We start from the raw sequence: 17263 nt of genomic DNA on the forward strand, positions 1-17263 counted from the left end.
ATGTTGGACAGGATTGGGCCAGGTTTTCAGGACCTGTGCAGGCAAGTGCTGCCCACACTACCGTCGCTGAGCCAAGAGGGTAAGTGATTTAATGCAGGCGTGTGTGTGTGTGTGTGTGTGTGTGTGTGTGTGGTCTTAGATCTTACTGTGCTTATTTTCCTATGGCCAGACTTGAGCCATCAGGTGTTGCTTGTGTGTGTGTGTGTGTGTGTTTGTCTCTGGGTTTTATAAAAAAAAAAAGAAGCCACACACTGCCTGATTGGTACTAAGTACTGAAAACAACCTACCCCACATTACCTAGGGTAGATTAAAACCCTTGTGGCTACCTAGAGAACAGTATTCCTACTGTACTCCCAAATGACTTTCAGAGTTCACGAAAGGGCGTGGCTATTTTTGTCCTTGATGTCTTGCAGGTGTTTTAAAGAAAAGAAACAGATAATTTTCACAGAAAACTCACTGGGGCAGTAGCAAGATGCAGTCCATTTTTTAGCATAGTTTCTGAGAAGAGTCAGCACCCCTATGCCCATGCCCACCTTGAGGGGAGGGAGTTCTGCCTGCCTCTGCTTCCAGAGTGCTGGGATTGAAAGTCATGTACCCTCTAGCCCGCCTGTTAAGTCTCTGAGCATTTCGTTGGTTATTTTGTGTCTTGCTTCTCTTTGTAAGCTTCAAATGAATTTGTTGATATAAAAAAATGGTTCACTGGGAAGCTGACATGTTGAACCTTTTTATCCACAAAGTGTTCTACCACACAGTTATTTGATGTCCTTCATCAGTTTTGTAAACATTTTCTCATGGATTTTATACACGTTTTAAAGATCTATATCTAAATGTTTCGTTTTTTAGAATTTTAATGTAAGTTGTGTTGTATTTAATTTTTAAACTCTCCTTTTTCATTGCAAATATATAAAAAAACTTAACTTTTATCTATTAACCTTGATAATCGTAATTTAATTGTGAAATGACTCCCATAGGCTTATATGTCTGAACACTTAGATCCAGCTTGGTGGCACTGTGTGGGGGACATTGTGCAACCTAGTTTGCAAAGATGGGTCACTGGGGCATTCTTCTGAGGGTTATAGTATGGCCCTGCTCCCAGACTGGACTCTCTGCTTCTCAATTCATGTGAAACTCCTGCACCACAGACTGGACCGTTGTAGTCATTGTGCCTTCTCCATAATGGTGGCCTACATCCTGAGTCAAAATAACCCTCCCTTTCTTACGTTCTTTTGCTGAGTATATATAATATACACAGAAGCGGGGTCAATTGTTGCAATACCCCTGACCTTGGGGTGCATAGACTTTTTGGAGCTGGCTTATGGGAGTTATGTAGAAGGGTTCTGAGTTGTTGCTAGAGAGTTGATCTCAAAGCTTGATGGCTCAGTCTGGTGAGAGTTAGAAAACCAAAGTGTGGATAGGAGTGTGAAAACAGAGACTGCTTGTGAGAGTCAAGAAGAGAACCAAGACTGTATCAAGAATCGATGAGAGGCCATTTATGCTGGATACTGAGGGCCAAAAAAGTGGCTATGATCTGCCAAATCTGCTAGAGATTTGTGTGAAGATGAATTTAAAAAGAACAGAGTGATTTACCTAGTGGAGGGAATTTCAAGATGGGGTAACATTCAGGCTATGCCACGGCCATTAATTTTTAGCTTGATTAATAGTGAGAAATTAAAGCAAAATTAGACCAGAAAAGAGATAAGGAATATGCAGTTTCATAGCAGAAGAGTTTGAAAGAGTTCAAGTCTGCTATCCCTGTTAAAGAGACCACCACCATTAAGGGGAATCCTACAGTCTTTGCTGGGACAACGTAGAAGGTGACTTGAGAGAGACTCACCTAAGGCTCCAGGGTGTGAAAAACACAAGTTCACTTGAAAAAGGTTCTTCCAAGAGGATCATTAAAGTTGTGTCCTTGGGATTTCAGAACGCCAGTCCTTTCTTCTCCTCGCACTCTTCAGTTTCATATTTGACCACACACCTCTTCCACACACAAACTCTCCCACTGTGATGCCCCATCACACAAAGGCCTAATCACCGGGATGCCTGATCTTGAACCGACAACACCTCCAAAACTCTGCGCTCCAGAAACTCCTTTTCTTTATAAGTTAGCCATCTCAGATATTTTTTTGTACAGATGCAGAGTCAACAAAGATACTAGTTTTCTGAATCTCTCTCTCTCTCTCTCTCTCTCTCTCTCTCTCTCTCTCTCTCTCTCTCTGTGTCTGTGTGGGGAGGAATGCTGGGTTTTGTCAAATGATCAGACTTTTTCCTTTTCAGCCTAATGTCATAGGTTACATTGAAATTGATTTTTAGATAGTATTGAAATTATAATTATTTTCATTTTGAGATTTAGTGATAACCTTTCTAAAGTTTGGTCATCAGAACAAATTATTTAGGAATCCTAATTGGTAACATTTACAAATCTATTCTAGTTGAATTGTAGAGGTCTAGAGTCTCTTTCTCCAGTGAGAAATAGCAAACTTCCGTTTAAATAATTAACTCTTCTTTTGTGTAACTCTGCCTGTCTGTCTTTAATGAATAAAACTTCACCATAGACTTTGATGCATTATCTCAATCAACAAAGACCAGGCTCAAATTCCCAGCTAAATCAAAGGCTTTTCATCAGGGTTTGGTTACAAAGTGTACAGTTTCTCCTGGCCCTGGTTAAATCATTTCCTCTTTGGTACAGATAAGTTTCCTGAAATATGAGCTATGTTTTATGTGGTCATAAACTGTTTATCAGTTTTGCCATCACAATCCTGAAATTTCTCCATGTAAATTAGAAGGGTGAGATGTTTGTTAGTGAGTTAATGACATTTATGTTGACAATGAGAGTTTTTAACTCAGTACATACTTGGGATTGATTGACAGACCACCTTCTCCCCAGCCCCACTTCCTTGAGTCAGGGTTCACTAAGTAGCCATGGCTGTACTGGAACGTTCTATGTAGATCATGCTCACAGCAATCCACCTGCCACTGTCTCTCAAGTGCTGGGATTAAAGACATGCAGCATCACTGCTGGCCTTTGATAGACTTTGTTAATTCTTAGCAACAAGGGGTTGAATTCTTTGGGCTATTGGGTATGGAGCAGGAGGGGGATGTGTGACTTCCTTAGGATGGGGCATGGTGGAGGAAAGGCAAGATTTGTAAAGACCACACACTATCGGTTCACAGTGTGTCTTGTGTTCACACTTGTTTGATCAGTGGTCATGAGTTTCCATCTTTAAACTGGTTCCAAGATGGTCATGAGAAAAACTGCTGCTTCCTGTTCAGCAAATCTTCCTGTTTCCTGACACATTATTAGTAAAAAGTATTTCATAACCCTGATATGTCAGAATCAAAGGCTCTAATTTTCCTGCTTTAGTTAGTAGTTTAAACCATTAAGAGAAGAATAATGTTTGCATTGTTGGAGAAGAATTGCCGTTTGTGGCTAGTTTCAAACATGTCCCCAAGTTGTAGTCGTTGGAAATTATCAAAAGACTTTTTTCTTTTCTTTTAATTAAAATCTAGCCTTCTTGATTTGTGAAAAGTTCCTAATTGGGAATTATCACCAAAAATATATGTTTAGACTTAGCATGGTGAGGCATAATTTTCTAAATTGTTAAGTGCTACTCTTACCTAGACTACATATTCATTTCACATGTCAACATTGTATGTAGTATTGGTAATTGATTTTGTTCATTTGTTTGTTTTTGCTAGTTTTTGGAGGTTAGGGGAAGAAGAACTAAATTGAGTATAAGAAAATAAATACAGAAAGCCTTCAAATCAAAATAGAATTATGATGTCTATATAATTATTAAAAATGGTCTTAGGACCTTGATAGTTTTTTTTACAAGTTATTACTGTAGATATATATAAGTTTATTTGTTTCCAGAACACATCATATGAGAAGGAGTAAATTGGGATGCACAGGAAGCCCACAGAGCAATAGCAGTGGAGAGAGGGGACAGCAGGAGTCTAACAGTGACACATAGACATGGAAAGTGTTATTTAAGAATTTAGCAAAAACAGATGAGTAGGGACAGTTAATGTACAGAGTAGGCAGCCTTTTCATGTCTCAATGGCCCTTGACTTTGTTCCTGTGTTATAGGACAGTGTAAGAGTTCATGTTCCTGTTAATCTAGGTGGTCCAGAGTGAACACTTTAGAATGGTTGTGAATGTAGTCACTAAGGAAAAATCAACTAGATTTTAGGTGATTAATACTCCATGTATTAGATAAAATGAAGCATGACTAAATTCCTTTTATTATGGAGAGATTTTCTTTACATTATTATTATTATTATTATTATTATTATTATTATTATTATTATTTCAACAGTACTAAGATTGAGCACAGGGACTCATGCCTGTTTTACCACCAAGTCACACAACACCCCCTTTTGTTGGAGTACTGAGGTTTGGAGCTAGGACCTCATACACACTAGGTGAGCACTGCTCACTTAGTCACATTCCAGGCCCTATTATTGTAATTAAAACAATATCTTTGGAACTTATAGGCATAACCTTTAGTTAACAGGAAAGTTAATTTGGAGGAATGCTTTCATATTCTGTTCTGTATGAATTAGAAGTTACTACCATTTAATTCATTTCATATTTACACTTTTGTTTACGAGGCTTAAATACTATTACATGGTTGCTCACATAAATTGTTTTCATTTTTGTTTGAATTTCAGAAGTCTCTACTATCTGGGGAAATGTTTCAGATTTTGTGGAACGGCAGCTAGCTATGCACAAGTTAGGCGTTACACTCTAATTTCAACACAGTAGTCTGAGAGCTATTTCTTATGCAGGCTTGAATAATTTTGCTGGGAGTAGTGTAGGTTGCCACTCCTTTATTTTTATTCCTATCTTTATTTTTTGATACATGTAGGATTTGTGGCAAGCTGGATATTATCCTTAGACAATGCATTTGTAAACCTTTCTTTATGGGGTTAGGGATTTAGCTCAGTGGTAGAGCGTTTGCCTAGCAAGCACAAGGCCCTCGGTTCGGTCCCCAGCTCCGAAAAAAAAGAAAAAAAAAAAACCGAAAAAACAAAAAAACCTTTCTTTATTAGTGATACTGAGAGCACAGGTTGCTCAGTCTGGGTTTATGTAAAGAAGCTTGATGAGGTCTATTTGTGGCTGATAGTTCCTGGCATGGATGTGGAAGAATATAACATCTCTTGTTTTGCCATTTTTTTGGGAATAACTTGTAACTGTAATGTATAAATACAGGAAGTGAATTTAGCTAGAGAAACTGCCTATGATTAGACTGTTTCTTCGAGTTCAGTCTTGAGTTTAAATGCTATAGAACTATGCAGAGATTTTTGGGAGTAGCTTGGAGGCAGTTAGGAGGTTGTAGAACTTTTATACCCTGCTCACATGTCCTAACTATGACAGTCAATGGCTGAATGAACTCTTCAAACTTATTTTGTCTGGTTTGGGAATTTGAATTATTTATCACCTTTTAAAATTGGCAGACTATTTGTAAAGCTTTTTTTCCTCCCTATTTTCTTGAAAAATTAACAGGTTTAATGGTTTTGCATGTGACCATGGCTGCAGCCCTTTTGGTTCTCCCCTTTGCATAAAAGATGTACGCATATCCTGGCCATTATATACTCCAGCTGGTTCCTTTCACTCCCTGGATATTTTTCTGCTTTTATAGATTTGAGTTCGTAACCATTGGTGCATAATATCTTTAGGGCATTGCGTATCATATTAGAGACCTTGAGGTCAAGAGGTATTTGCTTTTACTCATTGTTCAAGATTACATTGCAGGTGATACCTTGGATGCTGGTTTGTCTGATTCTATTTCATCTTATCTACGTACCCAATTTCATTAGTTAACACATGAGATACTGTTCTTCATTATGACATTGTCACATCTGACCGTACTTCATTATGACATTGTCACATCTGACCGTACTTCATTATGACATTGTCACATCTGACTGTACTTCATTATGACATTGTCATATCTGACAGTTCTTCATTATGACATTGTCACATCTGACTGTTCTTCATTATGACATTGTCACATCTGACTGTACTTCATTATGACATTGTCATATCTGACTGTTCTTCATTATGACATTGTCACATCTGACTGTACTTCATTATGACATTGTCATATCTGACTGTTCTTCATTATGACATTGTCACATCTGACCATACTTCATTATGACATTGTCACATCTGACTGTACTTGCTCATTCATCCATCCACTGCCTCTCCCACTAGTGAGTTTTCTGACTTTAAATGGAGGACATAAAATCTGAGAGAATAAGAAAACCAAGACTTCAGTAAATTGGAAATGATTGAATTTATGTTGTATAGGTATTTGTATAGATTTGATATCAATTTTTAAAAGCTATGGTACCCATAAACATCTTCATAGAAATAGTACATTTATCTCCAAGGCCTCACAGAGATTACTGGATTTTTAAGCCTAAGGCTTGAATCTTCAGTTTCTTTTTGGCAATTGTTTGATTATCAAACTCTGTTCCTTTAATGGAATTGTGTGCATTATTCTTTTGTCTCCTTTTGTCCTTTCAGGGAGTGCAGATTTCTGGACTTGGAACGTTCACTTTCACGAGGCAGCAGCTTGAGATGGGAAACAAGAAGTTTGTTCTTGTGCAGAGGCCCGTGTTTATCATGTCAGAGAAGTTAGTGCAGACCCATGGACTTAAACAAAACAAAGTATTTTCTCCTGGTAAATCATTTTGCAGTTGAGATTTTTCCAGAAATGTATTGGCCTATTTGGACAAATGGAGAGGGCAAAACTTTGTCAGCGCCATATTGAGAGACTTATGCTTCATTGTGTGTGTGTGTGTGTGTGTGTGTGTGTGTGTGTGTGTGTGTGTGTGTGTGTATTTTGTGTCACAGGATACATGTCATGTGGGGGGTCAGATAACAATCTATGGGAATCATAGCCTTCCTACCATGTAGGTCCTAGGGATTGAATTCAGGTCCTCAGGGCTTGGTGGCACATGTCCTTACTCAATGAGTCATTCTACCAGTCTGTGGAATCCATTTTAAACACTAATAACTTAAGAGTCATGGAAACAGCAAGTTCATTTAAAACTGTGCAACCGAGTTCTACAGGCTTATACTCATGTTTCAGAGTCTAAGAAATTAAAAGTGTCTATAAAGTAGAGAAATCTAATTTAGGTTCTCTGGGTAATGAGAGAAAGAAACTTTGTTCAGTTTGCTGTGAAAAAGAATAATGTCTCTATCATGTATATAATTAAATTGCACTTAATTTATATTAACTTATAGTTTTTATACCCTAAAACAGTCCTTCCATAATTCCTTTCTTCCTTTCCTTTTCTTAAATTTCCTTTCCTTTTCCTTCTTGCCTTCCATTTATCGAGGGCTCTAGTGCTATGGTGGAAGCAAATCAAAGTGAACCATGTTGTATTTATATACTTACACCCAGTCTCAGTGTGTGGCCTTCACCGATCCTGCTGTGCTGGTTGTGCACTGTGGAGGGCTCGGCTCCCAAGGACTGTGTTCCTCCTAGTGTCCTTCAGTCTGCAGTTGTGGTTAAAGAGAAATGGTCTATCCTTGGCAGCAGTAGTAGAAAGTGTGTAACTTTCCTCTAAGCTAACTCTCCAGAAAATTCATTTTCAGCCTAACTCTCTATGAAAAGAAGAAAGCAAGCCAGGTGTCCAGACACACCTGGAATCCCTGCTCTTGAGGCAGGAGGATTGCCACAAATTTGGGGCCACTCTGAGCTATACAGTGAGCTCCAGGCTGGCTGGGTCAACAGAGTAAAGCTCTGCCTCAAAACACCAAAGCCACCAAACAAGCAAACAAAAGATAGGCTGGAAAACAAATGCCAACAAAGTATGCTTAAAATTTACTTTGCATTTATTCAATATGGTAGGTTTGAAGAAAATTCAATCACCTAAAATTTTGACTCATGAAATGGTATGAAAGGAAATAGGGATAAAGTGGATTTCTGTTAAAGAATACATTTGCTCTAGAATTGAGTTTATTCTTCACTTTGGATCTTGTATCATAATCTTTAAAAGTTCTTTAGATCTACAACTCATTTTTTTATAGGGTGTAGAAATATCAGAATTGGGCTGGAGAGATGGCTTGGTGGTTAAGAGCACTGTCTGCTCTTCCAGAGGTCATGAGTTTAATTTCCAGCAACCACATGGTGGCTCACAACCGTCTCTAACTGAATCCCTGGTGCCTCCTTCTGGTGTGTCAGCAACAGAATGCTCATATACATTAAATAAATATTTAAAAAATATCAGAATTAAGTAGTTCAAAAGAACAAACTGTCTACTACATCTTAGATTTGGAGTTAAAATTATTCATTATTAACTAACTAGAAAATCCAACTCTGTAGAGTAGTTTTCAGTGCCAGTAAACTGTGGCTCTTACTTCGAAACTTTTAGTGAAACTCAGGATTAAGTACTGCAAAAAAAGCAGCCTTAGTCCAGGAATTAGATCAGATATGATGCATAGGAAAACATGTCTGTCTCCATCGGGGGAGGCTTTACCAATAGAGAAACTGTGAAACAATATCTCAGGAATTGTATGAACACATCAAGATTTCAAAACAGAGTGAACCCCATTGGGAAAGGCCTGGGCATGTCTGTTGACTGTAGTGAATTGGGGGGACGTAATTATGGAAAAGTAATAGGTAAAGCCCACTCACACAATAAGGGTGTTAGGATTAATCCTATGGGAACAGCTGACAGGTTTGTAGCAGTACATTTTGCAACTAATTCAATTCTTAGTTTAGATAGAGCCCTTTGGGTTACTGCAAGTTGGTGAAACAAGACAAAAGCTCTAGGGGAGGCAGAATCAGTGTGGAAGGAACAGGAGGCAGTTCAGGCGAGATCTGATGGGACTAGGTAAGAATGGGGAAAGCTATGTAGAGTTACTCAGATGTCTTGCTTGGAGAGCAGTGAGTGCTCATTGTGACGGGTAATATAACAAGCTCTGGCATTCTCCTAGGGATATTTAGACAGAGATAATCCCAGGCCTTAGAAAAGACTCAGAGAACACAGATCTAGGTGGGAGTGAGTTTACCTAGTAGAGGATATAAAGAGGTAGCAAAGATAGAATCCTGTGGAAAAACCAACCCTCCCAAATCAATAAATACACGAACATCAAAACAATGGCCCAAACCCCTTGGTATAAGGAGTAAAAGAAGAAGGAAACCAGCAAGTAGACCAAGGAGGAAGTTGGAGAATCATGTCACAGGTATAAGAGAAAACCCTGATAGGTTAGAAGAGGAGAGATTTGCAACTGTCCACTGGCTCATCCACTGTGAGAGAAAGTGTCTTCCCTGACATAAGTGGACTGGAAGACTTTATGCAGAGATGCAATGGGAAAGCAGGCAAGCTGACCTTCTACTTTAAGAAACATTAAAGAGAAGAAGAGGGGGCAGGGAGAGAGAAGGGAGAGGGGAGGGGAGGGGAAGGAAGAGGAGAGGGAAGAAGAGAAGAGAAGGGAAGAAGAGAAGGGAAGAAGAGAAGAGAAGAGAAAGGAGAGAGAGAGAGAGAGAGAGAGAGAGAGAGAGAGAGAGAGAGAGAGAGAGAGAGAGAGATATTAGAGAACCACTGTTTACTGTGAAGGAGACTGGGCTGATGTAGTGAAGGTCACATCTGGTAGGACTGCTGCTAATTCTTAACATTCAGCAGTAAACAAGCGTTTGAAAGTAATTCATGTTAAGAGAATTCTTGGAGCATTGTCTCTGGGTCTTGCACCTCTGCCAGTGGAATTTGTTACTGCTATTTGTCACAGTCATCTCTTTGCTGTTGACTTTTTTCTGCCCCGTGGACCTTTCACAGCTCCTACACCAGTTCCAGTCAAACAGATCCCTGCTTCCTATCAAGGATGATGCAATCTTGTTCATTTGCTTGTCATTTACGAGCTCCTTGGGGAAGGAAACCTTTCTGCATTTCGAATTCGTTGATTCCTTTGTGTAAGACTTAGTTTTACAAAAGATAACTTCCAGTGAAGATGTCTATCTTTTCAAACATTTAGTGTTTACAGTATTTGTAATTATCTAAAGATGGTATGATAGCTAGGAGACATTCTTAAACACTGCGGCAGAGTATTCTGAAAGACTAGGGAGCTGAAGATCTCAGAAAACTACAAATAGAATAGAAGCAGTTCAGCACTGCTCCATTCCCTAGAGAAAATAAAATCCTTGTTAGACGATTTACATAGACAATTATTTTCTAATTAATTAATTAATTTTTCCATTTTTCAAAATTGGGTATTTCTTATTTACACTTCAAATGTTATTCCCCTTCCAGGTTTCCTGTCCATCAGCCCTCTAACCCCTACCCCTCCCCTTCTATAAGGTTGTTCCCCTCCCCATCCACCCCCCTTAACGCCCCTCCTACAACAATCCCCTACACTGGGGGTCCAACCTTGGCAGGACCAAGGGCTTCCCCTTCCACTGGTGCCCCAACAAGGCTATTCACTGCTACATATGAAGTTGGAGCCCAGGGTCAGTCCACGTATAGTCTTTGGGTAGTGGCTTAGTCCCTGGAAGCTCTGGTTGGTTGGCATTGTTGTTCTTATGGGGTTGCAAGCTCCTTCAGCTCTTTCAATCCTTTCTCTAATTCCTCCAATCAGGGGTCCCGTTCTCAGATCAGTGGTTTGCTGCTGGCATTTGCTTCTGTATTTTACATGATCTGGCTGTGACTCTCAGGAGAGATCTATATCGGGTTCCTGACAGCATGCACTTCTTAGCTTCATCCATCTTATCTAGTTTTGGTGGCTGTATATGTATGGGCCACATGTGGGGCAGGCTTTGAATGGATGTTCAGTCTCTGCTCTAAACTTTGCCTCCCTATCCTGTCCTATGGATATTTTTGTTCCCCATTTTAAGAAGGAGTGAAGCATCCACATGTTGGTCACCTTTTTGAGTTTCATGTGGTCCGTGCATTGCATCTTGGATAATTTGAGCATTTGGGCTAATATCCACTTATCAATGAGTGCATACTATGTGTGTTTTTCTGTGATTGGGTTACCTCACTCAGGATGATATTTTCCAGTTCCATCCATTTGCCTATGAATTTCATAAAGTCATTGTTTTGATAGCTGAGTAATATTCCATTGTGTAGATGTGCCACATTTTCTGTATCCATCCCTCTGTTGAAGGGCATCTGGGTTCTTTCCAGCTTCTGTATATTATAAATAAGGCTGCGATGAACATAGTGGAGCACATGTCTTTGTTTTATGTTAGAGCATCTTTTGGGTATATGCTGAGGAGAGGTATAGCTGGGTCCTCAGGTAGTGGAATGTCCAATTTTCTGAGGAACCTCCAGACTGATTTCCAGAGTGGTTTTACCAGTCTGCAATCCCACCAACAATGGAGGAGTGTTCCTCTTTCTCCACATCCTTGCCAGCATTTGCTGTCACCTGAGTTTTTGATCTTAGCCATTCTCACTGGTGTGAGGTGGAATCTCAGGGTTGTTTGATTTGTATTTCCCTAATGACTAAGGATGCTGAACATTTCGTTACGTGCTTCTCAGCCATCAACATTCCTCAGCTGTGAATTCTTTGTTTAGTTCTGTACTCCAGTTTTCAATAGGGTTATTGGAGTTTAACTTTGTGAGTTCTTTGTATATTTTGGATACTAGCCCTCTATCAGATGTAGGATTGGTAAAGATTTTTTACCCAATCTGTTGGTTGCCATTTTGTGCTAATGACAGTGTCCTTTGCCTTACAGAACCTTTTTAGTTTTATGAGGTCCCATTTGTCTATTCTTGATCTTAGAGCATAAGCCGTTGGTGTTCTGTTCAGGAAAATTTCCCCAGTGCCCATGTGTTCGAGACTCTTTCCCACTTTTTCTTCTATTAGTTTGAGTGTAACTGGTTTGATGTGGAAGTCCTTGATCCACTTGGACTTAAGCTTTGTACAGGGTGATAAGAATGGATCGATCTGCATTCTTCTACATGCTGACCGACAGTTGAACCAGCACCATTTGCTGAAAATGCTATCTTTTTTCCATTGGCTCCTTTGTCAACACAAGTGACCATAGGTGTGTGTGTTCATTTCTGAGTCTTCAATTCTATTCCACTGATCTATCTGCCTGTCTCTGTACCAATACCATATAGTTTTTTTTATCACTATTGATCTGTAATACTGTTTGAGGCCAGAGACGGTGATTCCCCCAGAAGTTGTTTTATTGTTGAGTATAGTTTTAGCTATCCTGGGTTTTTTGTTATTCCAAATGAATTTTCAAATTGTTCTTTCTAACTCTATGAAGAATTGGATTGGAATTTTGATGGGGAGTGCATTGAATCTGTAAATTGCTTTTGGTAAAATGGCCATTTTTACTGTATTAATCTTGCCAATCCATGAGCATGGGAGGTCTTTCCATATTCTGAGATTTTCAATTTCTTCCTTCAGAGACTTGAAGTTCTTGTCATACAGATCTTCCATTTGCTTGGTTAAAGTCACACCGAGGTATTTTATATTATTTGCGACTGTTATGAAGGGTGTCATTTTCCCTAATTTCTTTCTCAGCCTATTTATCCTTTGAGTAGAGGAAGGCTACTGATTTGTTTGAGTTAATTTTGTACACAGCCACTTTGCTGAAGTTGTTTATCAGCTTTAGTAGTTCTCTGGTGGAACTTTTGGGATCACTTAAATATACTATAATATCATCTGCAAATAGTGATATTTTGACTTCTTCTTTTCCAATCTGTATCCCTTTGATCTCCTTTTGTTGTCTGATTGCTCTGGCTAGAACTTCAAGAACTATATTGAATAAGTAGGGAGAGAGTGGGCAGCCTTGTCTAGTCCCTGATTTTAGTGGGATTGCTTCAAGTTTCTCTCTATTTAGTTTAATGTTAGCAACTGGTTTGTTGTATATAGCTTTTATTATGTTTAGGTATGGGCCTTGAATTCCTGTTCTTTCCAGGACTTTTATCATGAAGGGGTGTTGAATTTTGTCAAATGCTTTCTCAGCATCTAATGAAATGATCATGTGGTTTTGTTCTTTCAGTTTGTTTATATAATGGATCACATTGATGGTTTTCTGTATATTAAACCATCCCTGCACGCCTGGGATGAAGCCTACTTGATCATGGTGGATGATTGTTTTGATGTGCTCTTGGATTCGGTTTGCCAGAATTTTATTGAGTATTTTTAAGTCGATATTCATAAGGGAAATTGGTCTGAAGTTCTCTTTCTTTGTTGGGTCTTTGTGTGGTTTAGGTATAAGAGTAATTGTGGCTTCATAGAAGGAATTCGTAGTGTTCCATCTGTTTCAATTTTGTGGAATAGTTTGGATAGTATTGGTATGAGGTCTTCTATGAAGGTCTGATAGAATTCTGTACTAAACCCATCTGGACCTGGGCTCTTTTTGGTTGGGAGACCTTTAATGACTGCTTCTATTTCCTTAGGAGTTATGGGGTTTAACTGGTTTATCTGTTCCTGATTTAACTTCGGTACCTGGTATCTGTCTAGGAAATTGTACATTTCCCGAAGATTTTCAAGTATTGCTGAATATAGGCTTTTATAGTAAGATCTGATGATTTTTTGAATTTCCTCTGAATCTGTAGTTATGTCTCCCTTTTCATTTCTGATTTTGTTAATTTGGACACACTCTCTGTGTCCTCTCGTTAGTCTGGCTAAGGGTTTATCTGTCTTGTTGATTTTCTCAAAGAACCAACTTTTGGTTCTGTTGATTCTTTCTATGGTCCTTTTTGTTTCTACTTGGCTGATTTCAGCTCTGAGTTTGAGTATTTCCTGCCTTCTACTCCTCCTGGGTGTATTTGCTTCTTTTTGTTCTAGAGCTTTTAGGTGTGCTGTCAAGCTGCTGACATATGCTCTCTCCTGTTTCTTTCTGCAGGCACTCAGCGCTATGAGTTTTCCCCTTAGCACAGCTTTCATTGTGTCCCATAAGTTTGGGTATGTTGTACCTTCATTTTCATTAAATTCTAAGAAGTCTTTAATTTCTTACTTTATTTCTTCCTTGACCAGGTTATTGTTGAGTAGAGCATTGTTCAACTTCCACATATATGTGGGTGTTCTTCCCTTATTGTTATTGAAGACCAGCTTTAGGCCGTGGTGGTCTGATAGCACGCATGGGATTATTTCTATCTTTCTGTACCTGTTGAGGCCCATTTTTTGACCAATTATATGGTCAATTTTGGAGAAAGTACCATGAGGAACTGAGAAGAATGTATATCCTTTTGCTTTAGGATAGAATGTTCTATAAATATCTGTTTGGTTCATGACTTCTCTTAGTCTGTCTATGTCTCTGTTTAATTTCTGTTTCCATGATCTGTCCATTGATGAGAGTTAAGGTGTTGAAATCTCCTACTATTATTGTGTGAGGTGCAATGTGTTTTGAGCTTTAGTAAGGTTTCTTTTACGTATGTAGGTGCCCTTGTATTTGGGGCATAGATATTTAGGATTGAGAGTTCATCTTGGTGGATTTTTCCTTTGATGAATATGAAGTGTCCTTCCTTATCTTTTTTTGATGACTTTTAGTTGAAAATTGATTTTATTTGATATTAGAATGGCTACTCCAGCTTGCTTCTTCCCACCATTTGCTTGGAAAGTTGATTTCCAGCCTTTCACTCTGAGGTAGTGTCTGTCTTTGTCTCTGAGGTGTGTTTCCTGTAGGCAGCAGAATGCAGGGTACTCATTGCGTATCCAGTTTATTAATCTATGTCTTTTTATTGGGGAGTTGAGGCCATTGATGTTGAGAGATATTAAGGAATAGTGATTATTGGTTCCTGTTATATTCATATTTGGATGTGAGGTTATGTTTGTGTGCTTTTCTTCTCTTTGTTTTGTTGCCAAGATGATTAGTTTCTTGCTTCTTCTAGGGTGTAGCTTGCCTCCTTATGTTGGGCTTTACCATTTATTATCCTTTGTAGTGCTGGATTTATAGAAAGATATTGTGTAAATTTGGTTTTGTCATGGAATATCTTGGTTTCTCCATCTATGTTAATTGAGAGTTTTGCAGGGTACAGTAACCTGGGCTGGCATTTGTGTTCTCTTAGGGTCTGTATGACATCAGTCCAGGATCTTCTGGCTTTCATAGTCTCTGGCGAAAAGTCTGGTGTGATTCTGATAGGTCTGCCTTTATATGTTACTTGACCCTTTTCCCTTACTGCTTTTAATATTCTTTCTTTATTTTGTGCATTTGGTGTTTTGACTATTATGTGACAGGAGGAATTTCTTTTCTGGTCCAATCTATTTGGAGTTCTGTAGGCTTCGTGTATGCTTATGGGTATCTCTTTCTTTAGGTTAGGAAAGTTTTCTTCTATGATTTTGTTGAAGATATTTACTGGTCCTTTGAGCTGGGAGTCTTCACTCTCTTCTATACCTATTATCCTTAGGTTTGATCTTCTCATTGAGTCCTGGATTTCCTGTATGTTTTGGACCAGTAACTTTTTCTGCTTTACATTATCTTTGACAGTTGAGTCAATGATTTGTATGGAATCTTCTGCTCCTGAGATTCTCTCTTCTATCTCTTGTATTCTGTTGGTGAAGCTTGTATCTACAGCTCCTTGTCTCTTCTTTTGGTTTTCTATATCCAGGGTTGTTTCCATGTGTTCTTTCTTGATTGCTTCTATTTCCATTTTTTTTTTTTCGGAGCTGGGGACTGAACCCAGGACCTTGCGCTTGCTAGGCAAGCTCTCTACCACTGAGCCAAATCTCCAACCCCCTATTTCCATTTTTAATTCCTTCAACTGTTTGATTGTGTTTTCCTGGAATTCTTTCAGGGATTTTTGTGATTCCTCTCTGTAGGCTTCTACTTGTTTATTTATATTTTCCTGTGTTTCTCTAAGGGAGTTCTTCATGTCTTTCTTGAAGTCCTCCAGTATCATGATCAAATATGATTTTGAAACTAGATCTTGCTTTTCTGGTGTGTTTGGATATTCCGTGTTTGCTTTGGTGGGAGAATTGGGCTCCAATGATGCCATGTAGTCTTGGTTTCTGTTGCTTGGGTTCCTGTGCTTGCCTCTCACCATCAGATTATCTCTAGTGTTACTTTGTTCTGCTATTTCTGACAGTGGCTAGGCTGTCCTATAAGCCTGTGTGTCAGGAGTGCTGTAGACCTGTTTTCCTGTTTTCTTTCAGCCAGTTGTGGGAACAGAGTGTTCCGCTTTCGGGCGTGCAGTCTTTCCTGTCTACTGCTCTTCAGCTGTTCCTGTGGGCCTGTGTCTGGAGTTCACCAGGCAGGTCGCTTGCAGCAGAAAAGTTGGTCTTACCTGTGGTCCTGAGGCTCAAGTTTGCTCGTGGGGTGTTGCTTATGAGCTCTCCGCGGGGGCAGCAACCAGGAAGATCTGCACTGCCCTTTTCGACAATTTTTTTATTATGAACAAAATATACTTTTAGGTGAGAGTGTGCATGTATCATTGAACGTTGTGTTTTCTGTCCCAATATTACAAGTATAAGGGGTAAGTATGGATAATCCTGTTTTTAATATTAATCAGGTAATTAAAAGTGTACACAAATGTCTTTATCATAATCTTTATTATGTATCTCTAGTAAAATCCCCTTTCTCCCACTCTTTTTCTTCTCCAGGTGATATTCCAGTTGTCCCACTTAATTTTGTCATGATATCCCTGGAGGGTCCATTTAACAGGGATACAATAGAGGGATGTGTGAGAGAGACATTACTTTTTTTATCGAGATCCATTTCCATCAAACAAAACGTGGAGTTCACATTCAAAGGAATTGGGGTCCTTTCGATCAGAGACAACAAAGTGAAGATGAGATTTTATAAGGACTTCCTCTCTTCGGTGGACGGGAGCGGCACCTTGACTAAAGCCCTTGCAAATGTAAATTGTTTTCTTCTTCTAACTTCCCTGGTTTCATTTCTGTTGCTGCCTGACAAAAAGCAACTGAAAAGGGTTTAGATTAGCTTGCCCTTCAGGTTACAGTCTGGCGTAGCAGGCATGTAAAGTGGCAGGAACTTAAAACAGTTAATCCGACCACACGCACAGTCTGCACTCTGGGGGAGTCAGGGGACCAAAATTAGGGAGTGGTGCTCGTCACTTTCAATTGCATGTTTTCACATCAACAAAGGCAATCGAGATGGTCCCCCACACACGTGCCCACAGGACAATCTGAATTACAGTCCTTCACAAGAATTGTCAACCAAAAATTCTAGATAATAAATTAATAGTAATAATGCATAGTAAGTAACAAGCGGTAAGTTGATAATTAAACGTAGTTATCACATAACCTCTCTTTACAATCAGTGGCTCTGAATGGGCGTGCTGTCACTAAAGTCTATTCGGAACAGGCATGGTGTCACCTGCCTTTAATCCCAGC

At 39.2% G+C, this 17263-nt stretch overlaps 1 protein-coding gene across 2 annotated transcripts in view; it reads left to right on the forward strand.

Annotated features, from left to right (window-relative positions):
* Ccdc81 (coiled-coil domain containing 81) overlaps positions 1-17263 on the forward strand; it is a 42325-nt gene continuing 25062 nt past the window's right edge. Inside the window, exons 1-4 of one of the 2 annotated variants that reach the window (XM_032893257.1) lie at positions 1-79; positions 4672-4739; positions 6533-6689; positions 16511-16767. In XM_032893257.1, the coding sequence (XP_032749148.1) occupies positions 1-79; positions 4672-4739; positions 6533-6689; positions 16511-16767 (561 nt within the window). The remainder of the gene's footprint in view (positions 80-4671; positions 4740-6532; positions 6690-16510; positions 16768-17263) is intronic. The other variant, XM_032893256.1, reaches the window with a different exon arrangement.

Source organism: Rattus rattus, chromosome 2, assembly GCF_011064425.1.
Source record: "Rattus rattus isolate New Zealand chromosome 2, Rrattus_CSIRO_v1, whole genome shotgun sequence".
Classification (NCBI taxonomy): Eukaryota; Metazoa; Chordata; class Mammalia; order Rodentia; family Muridae; genus Rattus; species Rattus rattus.